The sequence below is a fragment of the Wasmannia auropunctata genome, unplaced genomic scaffold (genome assembly GCF_000956235.1).
Source record: "Wasmannia auropunctata unplaced genomic scaffold, wasmannia.A_1.0 LD336023.1, whole genome shotgun sequence".
Classification (NCBI taxonomy): Eukaryota; Metazoa; Arthropoda; class Insecta; order Hymenoptera; family Formicidae; genus Wasmannia; species Wasmannia auropunctata.
Window position 1 is genome coordinate 1710474 of NW_012026867.1, and position 18294 is coordinate 1728767.

An 18294-nucleotide genomic window follows, 5' to 3' on the forward strand; every position below is an offset into this window, starting at 1 on the left:
TTTTTTTCAAATGCTCGCAATTTTTATAAAAATCTATATTTTAAAATATCCGTATGTACTTCTGTAGTGCATATTATATAGTTTTTAAAAAATTTTGGTTTATTGCTCCAGCTTCAATCGAATGACTGATCCCCGCAACGCTGATTTGACAGTGGCTACAAAAACGACGTTAAATAAAATGGCTTTAGCGTCGTCATTTTATTAAGAAAATAAATGAACAAAAGTTAATAAGTAAATAATTTTATATATTATGACATAGATTGTAATTATACAGAAAAGACTATATTTAATTCTAAAGTTTTACTTTACATATATTATGTATTAATATGTAAAGTTAATAATTACTTGATAAAGACACCTGTTTCTTCCGTTTTTTCAAATAAATTGTTAAATAAAGCTTCTGAGTCGTCTTAAAGTTTTGCATTTATTATATTGTTGTATCTCTTTATAATGTTGCTTAAGTCACCTTTGTCTGCATTTGCACTAGTGTTCTACAATTATTTGATCAAGAAGTTAGAAATGCAATAAAGAAATTAGTTTCACTGTATGCTATTCTGTTATGAGACAAATTATTTCTTTTGCGAGCTAGTAATTTAATCAGCTTGTTAAAATAATTTTTAAGAATTTTTTATGATACTTATTAAATCATAATTTAATATTAAATTAAATGTTTGTTTTACATTGATGTTCCCACCTAGCAAGGTACATATAGCTCTGTATTGTTAACCTCTTTACATATATAAAAATATATAAAAAAGTAATATAAATATATTTTGATCTGTCGATTAGTTATACGAATAAAGACTGATAAATAAAGCCACAAAGCCTTTTATTTATTTATTTTTATTAAAACGAATGAACATCCGAATTCGCATGCGCGCGGCGCTTCATCGATATTCAGTGTTTTTCATTTTTTAAATCGGATATCGATTCCATTTTTTTTGCGGACCTGCAAACATGAAGTTGGGAAGGTGTCAACGCGCAACACATAATCCGCGGTGTTTCAACCAAGCGTTGCTTGTCTTTTAATTTGCTATAAATATACATACACGTATAGAAATAATACACCTTTCGATCTGAATCTAAAAGACGGGCTAAATAATTTCGAGAGATATAATTTTAAGAAGAAAAGAAGGACACACCGATTTCAAAAGCAACGAAGATCCAACTCGTCGCGAATCGTTTCGTATTCTCATTCTTATCTGTCTTACTCTCCTTCGCCGCGACGAATCTAAACACTGTTCGTGCCAGGACACAAAATTGTGAGGAGTATAATAGAATTAACGCCCTGTCTGTTTTTCTGGAAAAGGCAGAACGAGAGGAACAGGAGAAGGTATTGCCGCAGCACGTGGACGTACCGAAAGGCAAATTGGCTGCAGCTCTCTCCGGAAAGTAGGCGAAAGAGGGATCATATACATTTAAAATATATATACGTGATTACATATGACGTAGAATTACTTTTCAGTATCACTAAAAAGTCGCGACGAAGGAAGAGCAGACAAACGGATGATTGTAACGGTTCTCTGTTGAGTAAGGATGGAAATAAGTGCTCAGAGGAATACATTTGCATGAATACTTGTGCAAAGTAAAATTTCTATCTTGTTGCACTTCGTAATAGTAATAAATGCACGCGTTTGCTTTTACGTATCTCAAAGTTATCTTTTGTGTATCTAAAATTTTTAAATCCACACAGAACGCGTCTCGCTAAAGTCGACGGCGAGAAACTGCCAGAAGTTACGCGGGATCTGAAAGCGCAAGGCGATCAAAGCAAGAACAATCTGAATCCTCATTGTAACAAATTCAACGGCAATCGAAAATTACAAGCCGATGCTGTTTTGAATAAAAGTGAAGCGAAGCCTTCTAACAAGGATGTCCTGGCTAAAGAAAAACGCGATATTGTACGTTTTTCTGTCATTTAAATGCGTCGGGACATGTAAAACAACATAATTAATATCGCAGCCAGAAAATGATTTGCATTCCAAGTAGCAGAATGACATTAAAAGACGACATAGTGACGTCTGGTACACCAAAATAGATTCTTTTAATGTCACTCTGTGTTATTTAGGATTGTTATAATTATAGCCTGATTTCCTAATTTACTTTCGAGAATGGTGGTTACAAATTAATGCTTGAAATTAATTGAAATATTAATGAGAATATTTTCGGAGACAGATAGCGGAAAATATAACGAAGCAGGGAAAGAGATCACATGTGAGTCCTGTAAAAAGAATTCCAGCGACAAGCAATTTCATCTATGAATTTAATTCATTCGTCGATGCCGAACAATCACGTCCGTTAACGTCGCAGACTCATTTGTTGCGTAGGAATAAGTCGGAGCAAACACTGCCTTACTCTAAGACAGGTGTGGAATTAACTAAATTAAACATTGTCTCTTTGCATTGCACTAGTTTTTTTTAGATTGTTTTAAAATTTGCATAAAAATAGAGGCAAAATATTTCAATATTAATCGGATAAGAAATATTTAATTATTTAAGATATTCTGCCTTTTCCGCGTCCGTATTAATTAAATTGATTAATTAAATAGATAATACTACGTCACACATCAAATCTGCGTTAAATCATGCGGACCTTGCAAAACGGAAGTCGTCTACCGTCTTGCCGGAATTAAATTCGCGTATCGATTTCGTGACAGTTGATCCAGATTCGAATGTAACAAATTTTTCGCTGGCAAAAAATACTTACCTACCTACACTTGGCAGAGAGGATTCGATGAGAACGCTGAACAAACAAATCGAAGAGTGTAAATTTCTAGTATCGAGTAACTCCGTTCGCTTTTTAAATTTTTCTTTCGATGAGAACGCTGAACAAACAAATCGAAGAGTGTAAATTTCTAGTATCGAGTAACTCCGTTCGCTTTTTAAATTTTTCTCTTTTTAATGCCTTTTATATATTTATTATGATTAGATTATAAGCTCTAAAAATAAAATTGCATTTTGATCGTTTCACGCTTCAGACGAGCGAGGCGATATAGATCGCGAAGTAGAGAACGTGAAGTCGGCATGGCAAGCGTTACGAGAGGAAAAAAGCTGGACGAAGGGCAAGGATCGCATCGACAGTGTCCGAATGAAAAAATTATACGAGACACTGGAGAAGATGACATCTAAGATAGACAGCGTTCAGAGAAATTACATGGATCCCAAGGCGAATCATTACTTGCGCAGAAGCGCGACCAGCGTCCTCCGAGCGAGCAGCAAGCCGAGCTTGCAGGAGGAGGCCGAAATTGTGAGAAGCATAATTTTTCCCGACAGAAAAGGATCGACAGCGAGGATCAGATCGGCAGTCTCTCGTCTGCGAAACGTCGACAGCGAAATAATTGACAATGATACAACGAGGGCACGAGTCGACGAAGCCGCGGAAAATATTTCCGCGGATATACAGCGGAATAAAAATTTCCCTACTGCGAAAAAGCGGTCCGTATACACTGAAGCGCACGACGTCGCCAATGATATTAGATCAATTCGTGCAACTGCCTCGAATGCTTGTAATAAAAAACAAGATACAGCCATTGTAAATGTAGTGAAGCCGTTTACGGACGATGGCAAGACGAGGGCGAGGATCAAATCGTCCATCGAGGAGTATCTGCAGCATTACAGCGACAATATTCACAAACCAGGTGTCGAGGGGAAAGAGGAAGAATATCCTCGAGATGTGAAACCGTCGGCAAGCGACATCGCGGATATTCTGGCGAGTCACAATATTGGCTCGCACGTGCTGTACGAAAATTTCGAGAGACACAGCGACGACTACGATTCGACGGAGGATTACACGAGCGAGAACGACGCAGAACGCTTTTGCTCGAATACCGTGACTAATGCCACACAAGCGACGTCTGTTGATATTAGCCAAGAGAATAGAAGAATTCGTGACGATACTTCTTTTGAGAATTATACGGGATTACGTGACAAATCCCACGATGCACGATCGACGAAAGCGGTCGACGCGAGATCTCTCGGTACTCGGAGACAGTCGAGCGTGACGAATTGCCAAGATAACGCCTTCATTGAAATGGGATTAAACAAAAATTTATCGAGAGACACGCTGTCGCAAATACTGCAATCGGAATACTTGAGAAAGGACTTGTCTTTATAATCCGTCTTAATATCCGCTGCAGAGAAAAATCATTATATATTTATTGTATTATTAAACATTTCTAAATCGTTATATATATATTTTTTGAATTGTTTGGAATTTCGTCATTTCGTAAGTCTCGTTCTCGTCTTCCGCAATGCACACAGGCGAATAAGATCGTCTCTCCCGTATATCTAAAATGCTTTAAGAAATATATAAATGTGAAATGTTAAAATTTCTTTTATGTACAATCTTATACGTTTTATAGAATATACATTTTATATCCTAACCGCATAACTAAAATTTGTAATTTTTATTAGAACATATCACAAAATGTTTTCCGCTAATTTTTTAGTAATACAATACGTATATATTAATTAAGGTGTACGATGAGTTTCATGTGTTTGTATGTCCGATTTCCTCCGAGTTCCTTCAAACCAATCCCATTCCATCTACGTTATGGCACCATCTGTCAAAAAATCACACTTCGCCGCGCGCGATTCAAAGAAGATAAAAATTTAATCTACGATATAAATAAAGCATTATGATATGTCTTCGACTGGCCGACACGCGATGTGACCGCGAACGCATCGCACCAAGATTCCTGTAAACATTCACAGCTACCTCGTTCTGAGCACCGTTCACACGGTGATCTCAAAGCAAACAGATATCTCCCCGCAATGTCCTCGACAAACACTTGACCACTTCACTCTTTTCGATAACAAATAATCGCTGGATGAGAGATAGAGCATATCACAACACTGGAAGCGCCGAACTGTGGCTTTGGTATATTATAGCCCCGGTGAAGTTAATCGCCGCCGCCAGCACGAAGACCGGCATCCACCAACCGTGCGAGGCAGTCACCAATTCGGCTGTCAATGGTCCGCAGAGAATGCCAGGTACTGTTGCCTGAAAATCAAGACGTACACAGACAATGCAGTCAATTCCGCGACGATCGATTCGATATTAATGCTTCAGGTAGAAAAAAAATATGCGTACAATCGTATTTGAAACTGCAAATGTAATTCCCGCATGATTCGGAGCTATGTCCGCGTGATTACTCAGATGTCCGGCCGAGTTGCACGCGCAGAGGCCCATAGATATCGAAACAAAGCTGTAACGTAATATAATTTCGTAAAGAAATATCCAATAATAATATAAAACGCAGGAATAATGTTGTTATACATACATGACTGCAGCAAGCAGATTATCTACAGCGCAAAAAGCTAATAGAAAAGCACCTGGTCCTATTAGGCCTATATTCGTCATCAATCTTCTAACAGACAGAACGGACCATCTCTTTTGTATCAAAGTATCAGCGCTATGGCCAGCGACTGCAAAAAAGAAAGGAGATATTTTTAAAAATAAAAATTTAAATAAAAATATTGCAATATATAATTATATCGGGATGGGTACTCAAACTTTGTAAAAGAATTCCCTGAAAATTCCCGGATTTTCCAAGAATTTTGTTCAAAATTCCAGATAAGAACGGAGAATTTCTCAATACAGTTTTAAAATAAATTAAGCACCAAGAGTTCTAATAACGTATAGAACTTGGTGCGTGAAACAATTTAATCTTCTCACATGTACAATGGTTACATCTCCATACAAAATTTTCCGAACGTAACGACAGATTTTGTATGGAGATGTAACTACATATGTGAAGATTAAATTGTTTCACGCTCCAAGTTCTGCGTTATTAGACTCTTGCTAATGCCTGATTTATTATTTCCATATTATCGTTTTTTAGATTGAAGAGTCCTTATATAATATGTCAATTTTAAAACAAATTAATTTTCAATAATCAGAGGCCTTTGATATAAAGCCACGCATTTACTTTTTAAAGGGATAAAATTAAATTTAAAAGTAAAAGTAAAAAAATTTCCCTGAGTACCAGTAAAACTCCATGATTTTCAAGGGTGAAAATAAAATTCCCTGAGAATTTCAGGTTTTCCCGGTTTTTTCCCGGTAGTACCCACCCTGTATATATTTGCATATACCTACCAATACCAATGAGAGAGTTAACGACATAAGGGAGAGCCGTCAAGCTAATGCTCTCCTTGTTCGCAGACAAATTTCTCGCCAGATAAGTGGGTAGCCACTGCATTATTATGTAATTGCTCCAGTTCATCGCAAAGTGCGCTATGTACAAAGCCCACAGGGGCCAGTGAGCAATGAACTCGGTCCAACGCAGACTTCTATTCTGAGCCACCTGTCGATCAATTATGAAACGTTAGTGCCAAAAATAGAATCGCAAGTAAATTAAATATCGGAGAAAGAGAAAGGTTTACTTTAGGAACAAATAACGGTATCTCGTCTTGAGAATTAGTTTCCTGGTACAGCATCAGCCACAAAAGAGTCCATATGATACCTATCGTCCCAAACAAGTAAAATCCCGTTTGCCATGCCAAGTGCGGACATATCTGACGAATGAAAGAACATACGATTTGTAAAAATGTAATTTTTTTTTCTTGCGTGATTCAACACACATTGAAAGTAAGGAAGAAAATAGGGACTTACGACAGACGCGACCACTTGGCCAACAGAACCGGCAGCTACTAGGTAGCCGAAAGCGCGTGATCTTTCTTCCACAGGAACATTGTGTGCAAATAAGTGAAATATCACTGGTAGGCCTGCGAAAAACAATGCCACGTTAACTCTCGAATGTTCAGGAATGGATTGTCACATCTGCTACAATATTTCCCCCCTTCCATCCTCACCTAATCCTTCTCCGAGGCCTAGAACCACCCTGCAGAATATGAGTAACGGCACCGACTGTGCCAGCAACGGCGTGATGACCGTGCTGATGGACCACAGCAAGACCGCTAGCATGAGCACCGTCTTGCAGCCGAAACGACTCGCTGTGCTCGCACCGATGATCTTGAGGGAGAGATAGAGAATGAACAGCGTTATATATATATAGGTAGACTGCGTTTTCGGCGAAAGGACACGAAAGGGAGTACGGGAGGCGTCTAACCTGACTAGTGAAGTATCCGAAGGCGAACGCTGACAGTATCCATCCCTGCCAGTACAGGTTCCACTTGAACTCGTCGGTCATCGGCACGATGGCGATGGGCATGATGACCCGGTCCGCGGCGTTGATGAAATTCGCGGCCGAGCAGAGGGCCACGATGCGCGACGTGCGCGGCAGCATCCGGAATTTCGCCATTGCCGCGAGAGATCTCTCCCTCCTGGGTGGTGGCGCCGATCGAGATTCGACCCTGGTTCAACGATCCTCGCCAACGGTCATCGCATCGCCCACCCCCTCGGTCCAGATGTTTCCTGGTGGTTTCGGTCGAGCGGCCTCCCCGCCTCGCGGCTTGAGCCGAACGCTCGTGCCGGCGTCCCTTCGCTCGCGGAAAAACGAGAGGAAGCGGGACCGGATTACGCTTTACGCGCGAGCGTAAAACGTGTCGGGTCGCCACGCAGAGATTTCCTAACCTCCGCGCTCGGCCGCGTAGAACGGGCGAGTGCTCTACGACGACGCGCCGTACGTGCGCAGCGGCGGGACGATCGGGATCATCGGGCTCGTAGTCGCGCGCCCGTCCCGCACCGGTGAACGCTTCGCGCCAATGTTAGGAATCGCAATTAAACGTCATTACTAGCGACGGGAATCGCGCGACGGGGCACACACCGAGCACACACCTCGCGGAGGTCGGAGACACGGTTCGACGTGTCAACACGAACACGATTTGCACACCACGGTGTGGTGGAAGGAAGCACGAGAGCGGCCGTCTGCTGTCTCCCGTCGGCATTTCGGATGCGATATTCCCAACCGAGAGAGAGAGAGAGAGAGAGGCCTGGGACGTAGTTCAACGTGCGCGCGTTTTGTCTCACGAGCGGCGCCAGGTAAGCGAGCATACAGTTCCATAAATAAAACACATACACACACGCCACACGGATTGTACGTCTACCCTATTGTTATCGGCGTTACTTCTTGCGCCCCGTGTTGTCCTAATATCGAGAATTCGCCCTCCTGAATTTAAATACTTGAATTCGCGTGTCTTACTCCAGTTGAGTTTTCTGTGCCTCATTGATATAAGCACGTTTTCCTAGAATTTTTTTTCTTGCACGGTCGAAATTATAGTTGTTACATTATTTGTACTTAATAAATAGGCGGGATAATTAGATGTGTTGGAAAGAGAGAGACGGATGAAGAACCCAAGAGTTCTGCAACAGAGAATGAGCCTCCGCATGCCTCCAGTAAACATCAGCTGATTGGGAGCACGTGAGTGAAGGAATTTTAATCGGAAGGTAATCAATTTCTCGTAATCTATTATTTCCGCAACCTTTCGAGAATGGTAGGATGCAGGTTATGGTTTCTGTTTACTGCTGATACATTCTTTGAGAGAAATGTGTCTGACGGAGCGTGATTATGTTAATTCAATCGGCGAAGCACTCTCATTGCAGTAATAGTAAACAATTGAAGATAGATAGAATATATCGTACCAGTAATTGTAGGGGATAAATGAGGTGCATTAAACTACTTGTAGGGGATAAATCAAAACTAATGACTTATATAATTATAAACGTGTGTTCTAAAAGTGAATAAATATAACAGTATTTAGTAGATACAAATTGCACTTAAAAACGTGCATAGAAATATAAATATTATAAATACATATAAATCGCTATAGGTACAAGTATAAATAATTAATATGCAAAAGTATCGTTTTTTGTAGCAAATATATATTGATTAACATATTCAGTTTATTGGTATATATTATGTAACGTTCATATCGATCCTTAAAATATTCAGACACTTTAGCGAAATTTGATTATTAATGCAAAAATTATTCATAAATTCAAGAATTTCATAAATATTACGGCACCTTCCGGTATTTCAAAAGAATATTGATGCTGCGCACAGTAATCCTCTAACTATTCAGACAATTTAGCAAGAGACACTGTTAACTATACGTTATCTCGTTTCGCGTCCCCTTGTATTTTTTAAATTGGAATGCAGCGATACATATATACATATAAAGCAATATAAGTATGTATCTTTTGAGAAAGAGGAAAAAGAAAGAAGATAAATACAAAATAGGTGCAACAGAGTTTCCCGACTGAGTTTCTCGTAATTATTAAAGAAAAAAAATATTCACGCGTGTCTTTAATAAGATTCTTAACTTTGAGATCTTGACAGCTATTGTGTATAAGGATGGAATCGCATCGCTGCGATGGAATCATAGAAATCGCCGATGTCGCTAGAATTTTTCTGAATATAGCTGCGCAGTTCAAATACGACTAAATTCATGTTGAGAGGAACTGTTAATAATTATCGATTTTCGTATTGTCAACAAGGTACTATTAACAATCGACTGGAACCTCGACGGTTAACTCATAATGTAAATAATTTTACAATTTATTTAACGTAGATATATATACATACATCCGTGTGATGACGTTCAATTTTTTTTTAAATTTAAAACCTGCATCGCTCTCATCCGTACTTGATCATCCATGCGGATAATAACTATGGGGAAAAAATACTTCGCAGTTATACATACGATGTTACATCATAAATTGCAGTATGTTCATCTACGAAGCATCTGCACATAATAAATGTGAATTTAATACTGAATTTTATAAGCTAATTATGCAGATATTAGACGGTTCGAAACAGCTGCCGAGAATGCCATGTACTCTTCAATTGTCCTTCGGGCCGATTTTGGTGATCAGGAAAATGTATCCAAAGCTGGTCGTTTTTTTTTTGTTTTTCATATCGACTTCAGTATCTCTCGTTGGTCGTGATTAATAAATTTAGACGGTCGGCAGATGCGCTCCCTCGGGATGGAATCCGTTCTCGTCGGCGACGTAGTTGACGGTGTATCTGACGTTGGTCTCCGGGTCGACGTAACTGTAGCTACCGCGGACGACGAGGGCCTCGTTCTCCTGGCCGGGGTTCTGCAGCTGGCCGGATTCCTGGTGGGTCTGGCCGTCGGAGAGCTCGTAACCGAACTGGTATCCGTCGAGGCCGATGTTGTCCAGCGGCGTCTCCTTCACGAGCACAGTCTGGCTGTAGTCGTGTCTGGTTTCAGGGGGTGCCGCGAGGGCGACCGCCACGAGGGCGCAGAGGGCGACGATCTGCGGGGAGGGAAACGTCAATTAGTCGATTTATCGGTAACAATCCGTCACTTCGCTTTTATTTCGCGATTATTATTGAATGTTATTAATAATTCGTGGCGCAAGTGTGAGCGGTATTCATATTTCGACGCTGTGACTCACGATCTTCGAATTAATTGGCGATAAATTTCCCGCGCTCGTGCCAACGGGAAAAAAAAAAGATTTGACTCGTTGCAAATTTTATAATTTCAATTTGGGGGAAGGAATAAGAGAGGAAATCTCGAATACCCACTGTTCTCATGTTGAAGATGAAGGCTGATGTATAGCTACTCTCGTTTGACGGAGAAGACTGCGGTAGATAGTCGAAATCAGCAGGGATTTTATAGTGCTTCTCCTACTGCCAAAATTTGATTGGGTCTACAACAAGTCACCTCTCACCTTTCTTTCTCGAATCGCTATTTAACTCATGTCCCGATCCGTCGTCTAGATTTTGACCTTTGTAAGAATTTTTTACGGATGACAATTGAATGACTTCATAACTTGCAATTTAAAAGTAATGAGCGCACCCCTTCGAAAACTTGATCTCGAAAGCTCGATCTCGCAAATTTTATCCTACTTATTTTATTTGAATGAAATAATTTTTTATTGTCAATAATAGAATGTAATTATTATTTATCAAAAATTTAAACGTAGACAAATCTGCATAAGTCCATTTTTAGGACGAGATCTTATTTTGAACTTGCAAGATTGTGTAATATTAACATAAATTAATATAAATAAATTTATTCAAATATAACTATTTAATAAATTATAAATGCATTTATGTAACATAAGCCATAATAAAATAATACAAATTAAATATACATATATGCATGTCCTTGAATTGCAAGAGGATTTTTTTAAACCAATCTGGATACTTAAGACCAGATATTTATGTTAAATTGTATTAATAATACAAATTGAATATATACACATTTAATTTGTATTATTAAGTATCCAGATTTGTTTTAAAAAATCTTCTGGCAATTCATGGACACGCAAGAGGGAATTCCATTTTTCTTCAAGAATTCATTTCAGGTATTTCCAATCATTAATTATTGATGTAACCTTTATGGAGAGACTTAACTTTGCGAATCCTCACTTCCATAAATTTAAGTGACCCTGGTCTGTAAAGCAGCGAAGTTTAAATTCGATTATTGGTACCCGTCTCCTTAACGGCATGCGACGTCACGTTGTGGCGAGAGAGATTTTTAGCCGCCCTCAAGGAACACTACTAGTCAAAGCCTTGAAAATGATAGCAACGTAAAAATAACATTTTCAACCTTCGACACGATCAAGGGAAACTACTTGCTTAATCTATTCGGATTCTTTCGTTATACATTTTGTTGCGAAACATATCATCGTTAACGACATAGGAGAGATGTGTTCACGGCATACGATGGGTTTTCAAAGTTCTGTGCCCTCTGATCAATTTATCGATGATTTATTAAAAAGTGCTGCTTGAAAACATTAAAAGAAGTAAATTTATTATATTCTCGTGAAAGATTATTGAAAATAATATATTGATTTAATATAATCAAAAGATTTTTAACAATGGAAGTAACAATTTCTATCAAAGTATTTTTTAGTACAACAGCTTTTATCAAGTAAATGATGATTTTTAATTATTTTTGTAAAAATTTAACGTTAAATAACTATTAATTTTCGCGAAAACAAACTTAGTTATCAAAAAGATATAGAACAATTAAGTATAATAATATGTTTAAAAAATTATGATAAACAACTACAGAAAATTATAAATTTTTGACAAGCTATACATATGAATACATTATTGTTTCCTTTTTCTATTGTTTTGAGTATATTCTTTAGTCAAATATAATAATTAGATGCAAAAAGTTTGCATTTAATTAACAATAACTAGAATACATTATTGTGTATTTCAAGCGCGTTTAAATTATTTCATTATCGAAATTTACTACTCCATATAACATCGATGTATTTAAACACTTTATTGCATATAAACCGTAGATCAATCGACAAAAATTGAGCATTATAATACATGTTTTTATTACTTTATTAAAAAATACAAATTATTATACGTCTTGTTAAACATATTGTAATAAATTAAATGGCGAATTAAATGACAATTCGTCCGAATTGCTCGTTTGTTGATCCGCGAAATTTACTACATCCTCAGGTTTCAACCTCAGGTTTTACCGAGAACGTTACTTGTCCATCAATGATGATCGAAGTAACGTCCTCGAAAATGGAAGAGGTGTGGAATAATGTAGACACGGAAGGGCTTAAGTAAAGATCAATTTATTTAAAACTAGTTTCATGTGTGTATGTGATCGAGAGATCGAGAGGGTTGAGTTTCTTCGAGTGTAGCCGCGAGACTGGACTGGAAAGTTCGAAAACACAGAGGCAGGAGATTGGCAGGTAGTTAGTATTCTTTCTCGTCAAGATTCAGATTTAGACGGCCGGCAAATGCGCTCCCTCAGGGTGGAATCCGTTCTCGTCGGCGACGTAGTTGACGGTGTACCTGACGTTGGTCTCCGGGTCGACGTAGGTGAAGCTACCGCGGACGACGAGGGCCTCGTTCTCCTGGCCGGGGTTCTGCAGCTGGGCGGACTCCTGATGGGCCTGGCCGTTGGAGAGTTCGTAACCGTACTGGTATCCGTCGATGCCGATGTTGTCCAGCGGCGTCTCCTTCACGAGCACGGTGTCTCTGTAGTCGTTACGCTGGGGAGCCGCGAGGGCGGTGGCGACGACGGCGGCGAGGACGATGATCTGAAGTAACGTGCAAAGTAACGAAATGAAATTTGTCAAACGATTCCCAATCGTTAGTGATAAAATTACATGCTTGATGTATTTTACACGTTCATCGTGACGTAGTCTGTTTCTATTTTTCCGTCCGCTTGTAAGTCAAAATACATTTCTTTTTCGCAAAAAGAATAATTAGTAAATGTAGAAATAAAGATTTAATAAATTAATAAAGAATTAGAAAAAAAGATTTATATATATATATGAATAATTAGATACAAAGTGAGACACATTTCTCTCTTTCGCGCGAAGCCAGGATAACTCTTGCGATGACAATAACTGTCATTCTAATGCATTCTCAATTTCTCATATTTTGCGCATTTCTCTGAGAAATAACAAATAATATAATATCCCTAATTGATGACGAGCCGCTTGATAACGCGATGGTGTGATATTTCATAATCCTTGAGATCCCGGACGAGCGAAAGTTTCCGAGAAGTCACCAACACCGCGAGATTCACCGAGAGATTCATTCCAAAAACTCATCCGCCGCGCCGAGAGAGCTCGCCGGGACCGATCGCTGCCGATCAGCGATCGCGCGCGCACGCGGACACTCTTTTTGTCTCGTCAACCGTCGTTATCGTAGCCTCGGAGAAACACGCACCAGCTTCATGATTACAAAAGCAGGCTTCTTCTTTCCCAGAGAAAACAGGTGGCGAGAACCGCGTGCTGAGATGGCTCACTAAACTGATTCGACTTGCGGCACCGGTCGGCCGATTATATATAGCCAGAATTGTTGCGATGTGAATTACGCCCTACCATCTCGTTCACCGGCGTTGCCAAAATTTTCATGTTCATATGTCGAAATCCTTAAATGACCGACCGACCGACCGCGGGCGGGCGGGCGGTGATGGCACAACAGCCAATGTTGCGCGCGGCCGAGAATGTCAGGCTGGAATGCGAGGGACGGACGGGACCGAGCGCTGCTGGGGCGGTTTCACCTGAACGCAGGTCGCCGCGACAGAGAGATGATCGTAACTCTAATTCCTCGTCTTCAAGCTCAATAATACTCGGCCGCGACGGATATGATTGACATGCGAGGAAAGCCGACGAAAGAGAGAGATTTAATTGTTAATTTTCTGCGGAATTTCGTTTTCTCGATATCCCCGTGCGACGCTCGCGTAAATAACGCCGCGCTTGCGAAGACTCGCTTGTCGAAACGCGACCTGTATCATTATTATTGGCCCAGGCGCTGTCGTAATTCCAGCGTTAATAGTCACGGATTAATCTGGGAACAATTTCAAATGCACTTTGAGAGAGAGAGAGAGAAAGAGAGATAAGCCCCCGGTAAAGGTTACACGTAAATCCCTCGGCTCGTGCGTTCTCGTTAAAACTTAATCCATTGGTCTTATATTATGTTTTTGCATTATGCAACGTGCACAGGGGCTCATCTTGGATGCGGATATTAACACGCACGTGTGCATGCAGCTCTAATGTGTTTGGTCAACTAACTAAATTTTCTGTGAATCAAAGCCGACGATCTATCATGCATGACTCCTGTTGCATCACGTTACGATTCATCGACAATCAGCTGACAGCGAAACATTTCATTTAGCGAGTAATAAAATTAAGAGAAGATTACAGGCGCACTGACTCGTGAATTATTATTAGGAGAAACTTTTTTTCTGGCTTGATAAATCGACGTTGCATCCACCGATCGACCAGAAACGAAAATAAATACGTTTAATTTATATTACTTTATGGAAAGTTTTTTTTCAAGTCATAATAATAAGTCAGTTACGTAAAAATATTTTTTTTTTTTTTTGAAAATAACACGGAATAATATGAATACACAGACGTGCACGCAAATGTATTTTAGAATCTATTTTAATTGCTTTAAGAAACCATAATCGTATTAGCCGCTCGTAAAAAATATTGATCAAGATGATGTTATGCAACTGTGCAGCAACCCAATAATCCAATGACATGTTTTGATGTCCGAAAAATTTAGATATTATAAGAGACGATTCATTCTTTTTTTTTGTTTTATTTTCTGATTCAAAAAAACGGGTTTCTGATGTAAAGTACAGTCCCGGAACTGGCGAAGAGCGTCTATTTTATTTCCAAGGAAGAATCTATTCTAAAAATGGTTTATTCCAGTCATCAATGTCTCTGTCATTCCCTCTAGAGAATTACTGTCCACTTAACAAACATAATTATAATTTATTGCTATACCAAGTCACGCAAATTTAAATGCTTGAATTGATAGTCGAGGTTCCGCCTCGTAAAAATTTGAAAAATCCGAGCTTCCTTCGCGTTATATTTATCTCTGGTCGATGGCGCACGAAACGATCTTATTGTCTGACACGAATTATATCAGCGAGTAACGAAGAAGGAATGATGCGCGCTGGCCGAGATTTGAGAAGAAAGTATATTGTTACGTAAGCGAACGGCTTATGCTAATGATCGAGACGAGAGAAAGAGAAAGAGAGAGAAAGAGGGAGGGAGAGAGGAACGTGTTGCGGAGAGAGAATCTTCGTGGGAGGATGGAAGTCAACGATGCCACGCGCCTTTGATCTTCTCCACGAGACTCTTCGCTCCTCCACACGATCTTCGTGGTAGAGCAATACCGTGCTCGTTATTTCATTAAGCAGCACTCGAGTGATCTTATAAAAAAAGGATTCTAAATTCTTTTAATTTATATATTACGGCAGATCGAATTTTTATCTACCTAATTATTGCCGTTGCTGCTGACAACCTGTCGTTGAAACTATTCACTTTCTCCGCGATGCACCGTCTTTTTTCTTTCTTTTTTTTACTTCTGTCTATCTTGTCTAAACATTGGACAATTATGCGCGCGCGTGCGTGTCATTATATATTATATAATATGCCATTATATCTATCATTGCGCGTGCGGAGATGCTATCGCACTTTCTAATGCGTCTACGATCAAGAGGCCGCGTATCACGTTATATCATATACGCGGCATGTATAATCGCGAGATTGCACGTGGCTACGTTTTATATTGAAGTACACCCCGCCTCGTATAATTGCGTACGTTCGCTAACTAATAATACACAGTGCGAGCGCCGTAGGCTGAATTATCGAATTAATACCCGGGAGTCGTTATCGTCAAATTAGCCAATCGGCACGTTTGACTCGCATCATCGACGAAGGATAACGATTAATGTTTCCGATAGTCCCTTGCCCTCTCCATACGTACCTCTCTCTCTTCCATTCCTCTCGTTAGTTTTTCCCCGCAAATTACCGTCACAAATTTTAGAGAATTAGTTTCTAAAAAAAAAAGAGGAAAAAAAGCTTGAAACTTCGAATTGATCCATCTATCATGAAAATAAAATGATAAATGAGAAGGAACCTAAATCTCAAGTTGAAGGAAAAAAATAAGAAAAAAATTACGGACAGACCGATTCGCTTTCCAATTATAGGCTATTGCAAAATTCTTGAGAAAAAAACAAGAAGTTTTCATCTTTTTAATTTTATGCAACAGCAATATGATATGACGATATTAGAAGAATTACATATATACATGTCAAATAAATCACGAATGATAATATATATGATTATCGATAATATATATTCATTATGAATGAAAATATATAATTGTAAATATAATTTTATTTATTTCAAAATGGGTAGATCAATTTAAAAAATAACTTTAATAACATGTTGATATTAGATAATAGAACTTCAATTTTTTATATGCAAAGTACGTATAATTTATAATTTCTTTTGTAAGATCGTTCTGTGAGCAACGCTGCTGAAATTAAAGCCGCGAAATTCGCGAAAGGTTATTAAGCCGAGGAGATCTGGGCTTCCGGGACGCCGTATATAGATAACCGAGTTAGTGCATCGTCCCGTGGCGGCGATGACCGGCGGGCCACGTCAAATCGTGACTTCTCCTTTCCGCGGCGGGATCGTCTTCTCGCGAGGCGCGATATTATTGTATAATCGATTGTGCGCGACGGTATTACGGACGGCGCGCGCGCCGCTGGATGCAAATAAGCATATATTCGCGCGCGATTATTCCGGATAAACAGATGCGAGCTGTCCGTCGCGCGTCGGCGTTACGCAAAGATCCACGCGTTACGCGCTGCGTGGTACGAGGACTCCGGAGTTGACACCTGATCCCTGTCATCCTATGCTAACAATTAATAACCTCTGCCGGCAATTTCACTGATGGTTTCGGCAAGAATCATTCCCACGAAGAGAAACCGAAAGACGGTTTCGTGAAAAGTTCCGAGAAGCGAATGAAAATGTGACGACGAGATTGAGATTTCAAATGTCGAAACGCGCGCCTTTTTTCTTTTTCTTTCTTTAAAAAAATTTTTTCTTGAAAAATATTCAAACGGAGGCATTTATATGTGCCCGGGAAAATTGTTTATCTCGAAATCTCGCGATTCTATAACACGGGGGCTTCTCGAGGCGAACGCGCCCGACGATCCCGTCGGGAAAAAGACGTGAAAAGACGGCGGATAACGCGACGGAGGACGCGCCGCTTTTCAACGAGAAACTCGCACACGGGTCGGGAATTTCGCAAGAATCCCGCTGGACCGCGCGCGCGCGCGGTTAAAGGCGCACCTTGCGTAACATCACCGCGCCGCGAGCACGACGCGGCACGGATCCTAAATGCCACCACACTCTGCCGGCGCGGCGCGGGACGGACGGGTCTTGTACACCGGCTGCGCGCATGCATTAGACGACGAGGTGAAGTCGCATGGCACGGCGTGTACCACTGATCTATCGTTCTTTCTTCGGTAGAGGAGGGGGGGAGGGACTCTGATCTACAGCTGGTCTATCCAGCTGTTGAATTTACGACGAAGGTGGTAAAACGAATCCGGTGAAACCAACGCGAGAAGCCGTCCCTAATTGGTTATTCTTTACAATTTCTTGGGTCCCTCACTGGTAACTGGCATTACGCATCTTGCTTATTATACGACGTAAAGTAACGGCTTTTACCAGCATAGAGATTATTTAAGCTTACACAATTAGACGCGAGTCTGAATTTCTTTCTCGCGCTCGAAAAATCATTTTGAAAAATTATTGGCGCGCGATCTCGGCCGCACGGAAAGGAATCGATTTCAGATTTCTCGCAAAATCAAGACTCGGAATAATCCGCGCTTTTAATTAACCGATATATAATCCTCGTGGCTTTGACGTCGCATCGCGGCCTGTGATCGCGTCTGACCAGTTCTATCGCGAAACTACTGAGTCGCGGCTCGCGGTAATTCGTATTCTTCGAGTATAATCCTCCTGCGCGCCGATTGATTTACCTGCCTCGTGGATAAATAAACCGCCGAAGGCGCGAGAACCCACCGGGTCGAATCACTCCGCGCGCGCGTATCTGCCGCGCGATAC

The 18294-nt window shown here is 40.2% G+C and overlaps 4 protein-coding genes across 11 annotated transcripts; 1 reads left to right on the plus strand and 3 right to left on the minus strand.

Annotated features, from left to right (window-relative positions):
* The first annotated feature begins 921 nt into the window (after positions 1 to 921).
* Positions 922 to 4324, plus strand: LOC105453011. Of its 8 annotated transcripts, none has more exons than XM_011694655.1 (7): positions 922 to 1181; positions 1310 to 1392; positions 1466 to 1585; positions 1694 to 1898; positions 2173 to 2362; positions 2546 to 2761; positions 2975 to 4324. In XM_011694655.1, exons 3-7 carry the CDS (start codon positions 1569 to 1571, stop codon positions 4108 to 4110), a joined length of 1764 nt encoding a protein of 587 aa, XP_011692957.1. In that variant the 5' UTR covers positions 922 to 1181; positions 1310 to 1392; positions 1466 to 1568; the 3' UTR covers positions 4111 to 4324. The 8 variants fall into 8 exon arrangements, with proteins under 8 accessions (XP_011692957.1, XP_011692958.1, XP_011692956.1 ...); XM_011694656.1 differs by having other exon boundaries at positions 1314 to 1392; XM_011694660.1 differs by having other exon boundaries at positions 995 to 1181; positions 1314 to 1392; positions 1453 to 1585.
* Positions 4325 to 4387: 63 nt separating this feature from the next.
* LOC105453013 (sodium-dependent phosphate transport protein 1, chloroplastic-like) lies at positions 4388 to 7791 on the minus strand. Its single transcript, XM_011694662.1, has 8 exons — positions 7067 to 7791; positions 6810 to 6969; positions 6610 to 6722; positions 6381 to 6512; positions 6094 to 6301; positions 5279 to 5423; positions 5089 to 5203; positions 4388 to 4998 (listed from the first exon to the last, which is right to left on the minus strand). The coding sequence occupies exons 1-8, from the start codon at positions 7256 to 7258 to the stop codon at positions 4843 to 4845; spliced, it is 1221 nt and encodes a 406-aa protein (XP_011692964.1). The 5' UTR covers positions 7259 to 7791; the 3' UTR covers positions 4388 to 4842.
* Positions 7792 to 9501: 1710 nt separating this feature from the next.
* Positions 9502 to 10533, minus strand: LOC105453016 (flexible cuticle protein 12-like). Its single transcript, XM_011694666.1, has 2 exons — positions 10448 to 10533; positions 9502 to 10176 (listed from the first exon to the last, which is right to left on the minus strand). The coding sequence occupies exons 1-2, from the start codon at positions 10454 to 10456 to the stop codon at positions 9853 to 9855; spliced, it is 333 nt and encodes a 110-aa protein (XP_011692968.1). The 5' UTR covers positions 10457 to 10533; the 3' UTR covers positions 9502 to 9852.
* A 1925-nt stretch (positions 10534 to 12458) lies between these two features.
* Positions 12459 to 13695, minus strand: LOC105453015 (flexible cuticle protein 12-like). The gene is made up of 2 exons (XM_011694665.1): positions 13583 to 13695; positions 12459 to 12945 (listed from the first exon to the last, which is right to left on the minus strand). The coding sequence occupies exons 1-2, from the start codon at positions 13589 to 13591 to the stop codon at positions 12628 to 12630; spliced, it is 327 nt and encodes a 108-aa protein (XP_011692967.1). The 5' UTR covers positions 13592 to 13695; the 3' UTR covers positions 12459 to 12627.
* Positions 13696 to 18294: the final 4599 nt, after the last annotated feature.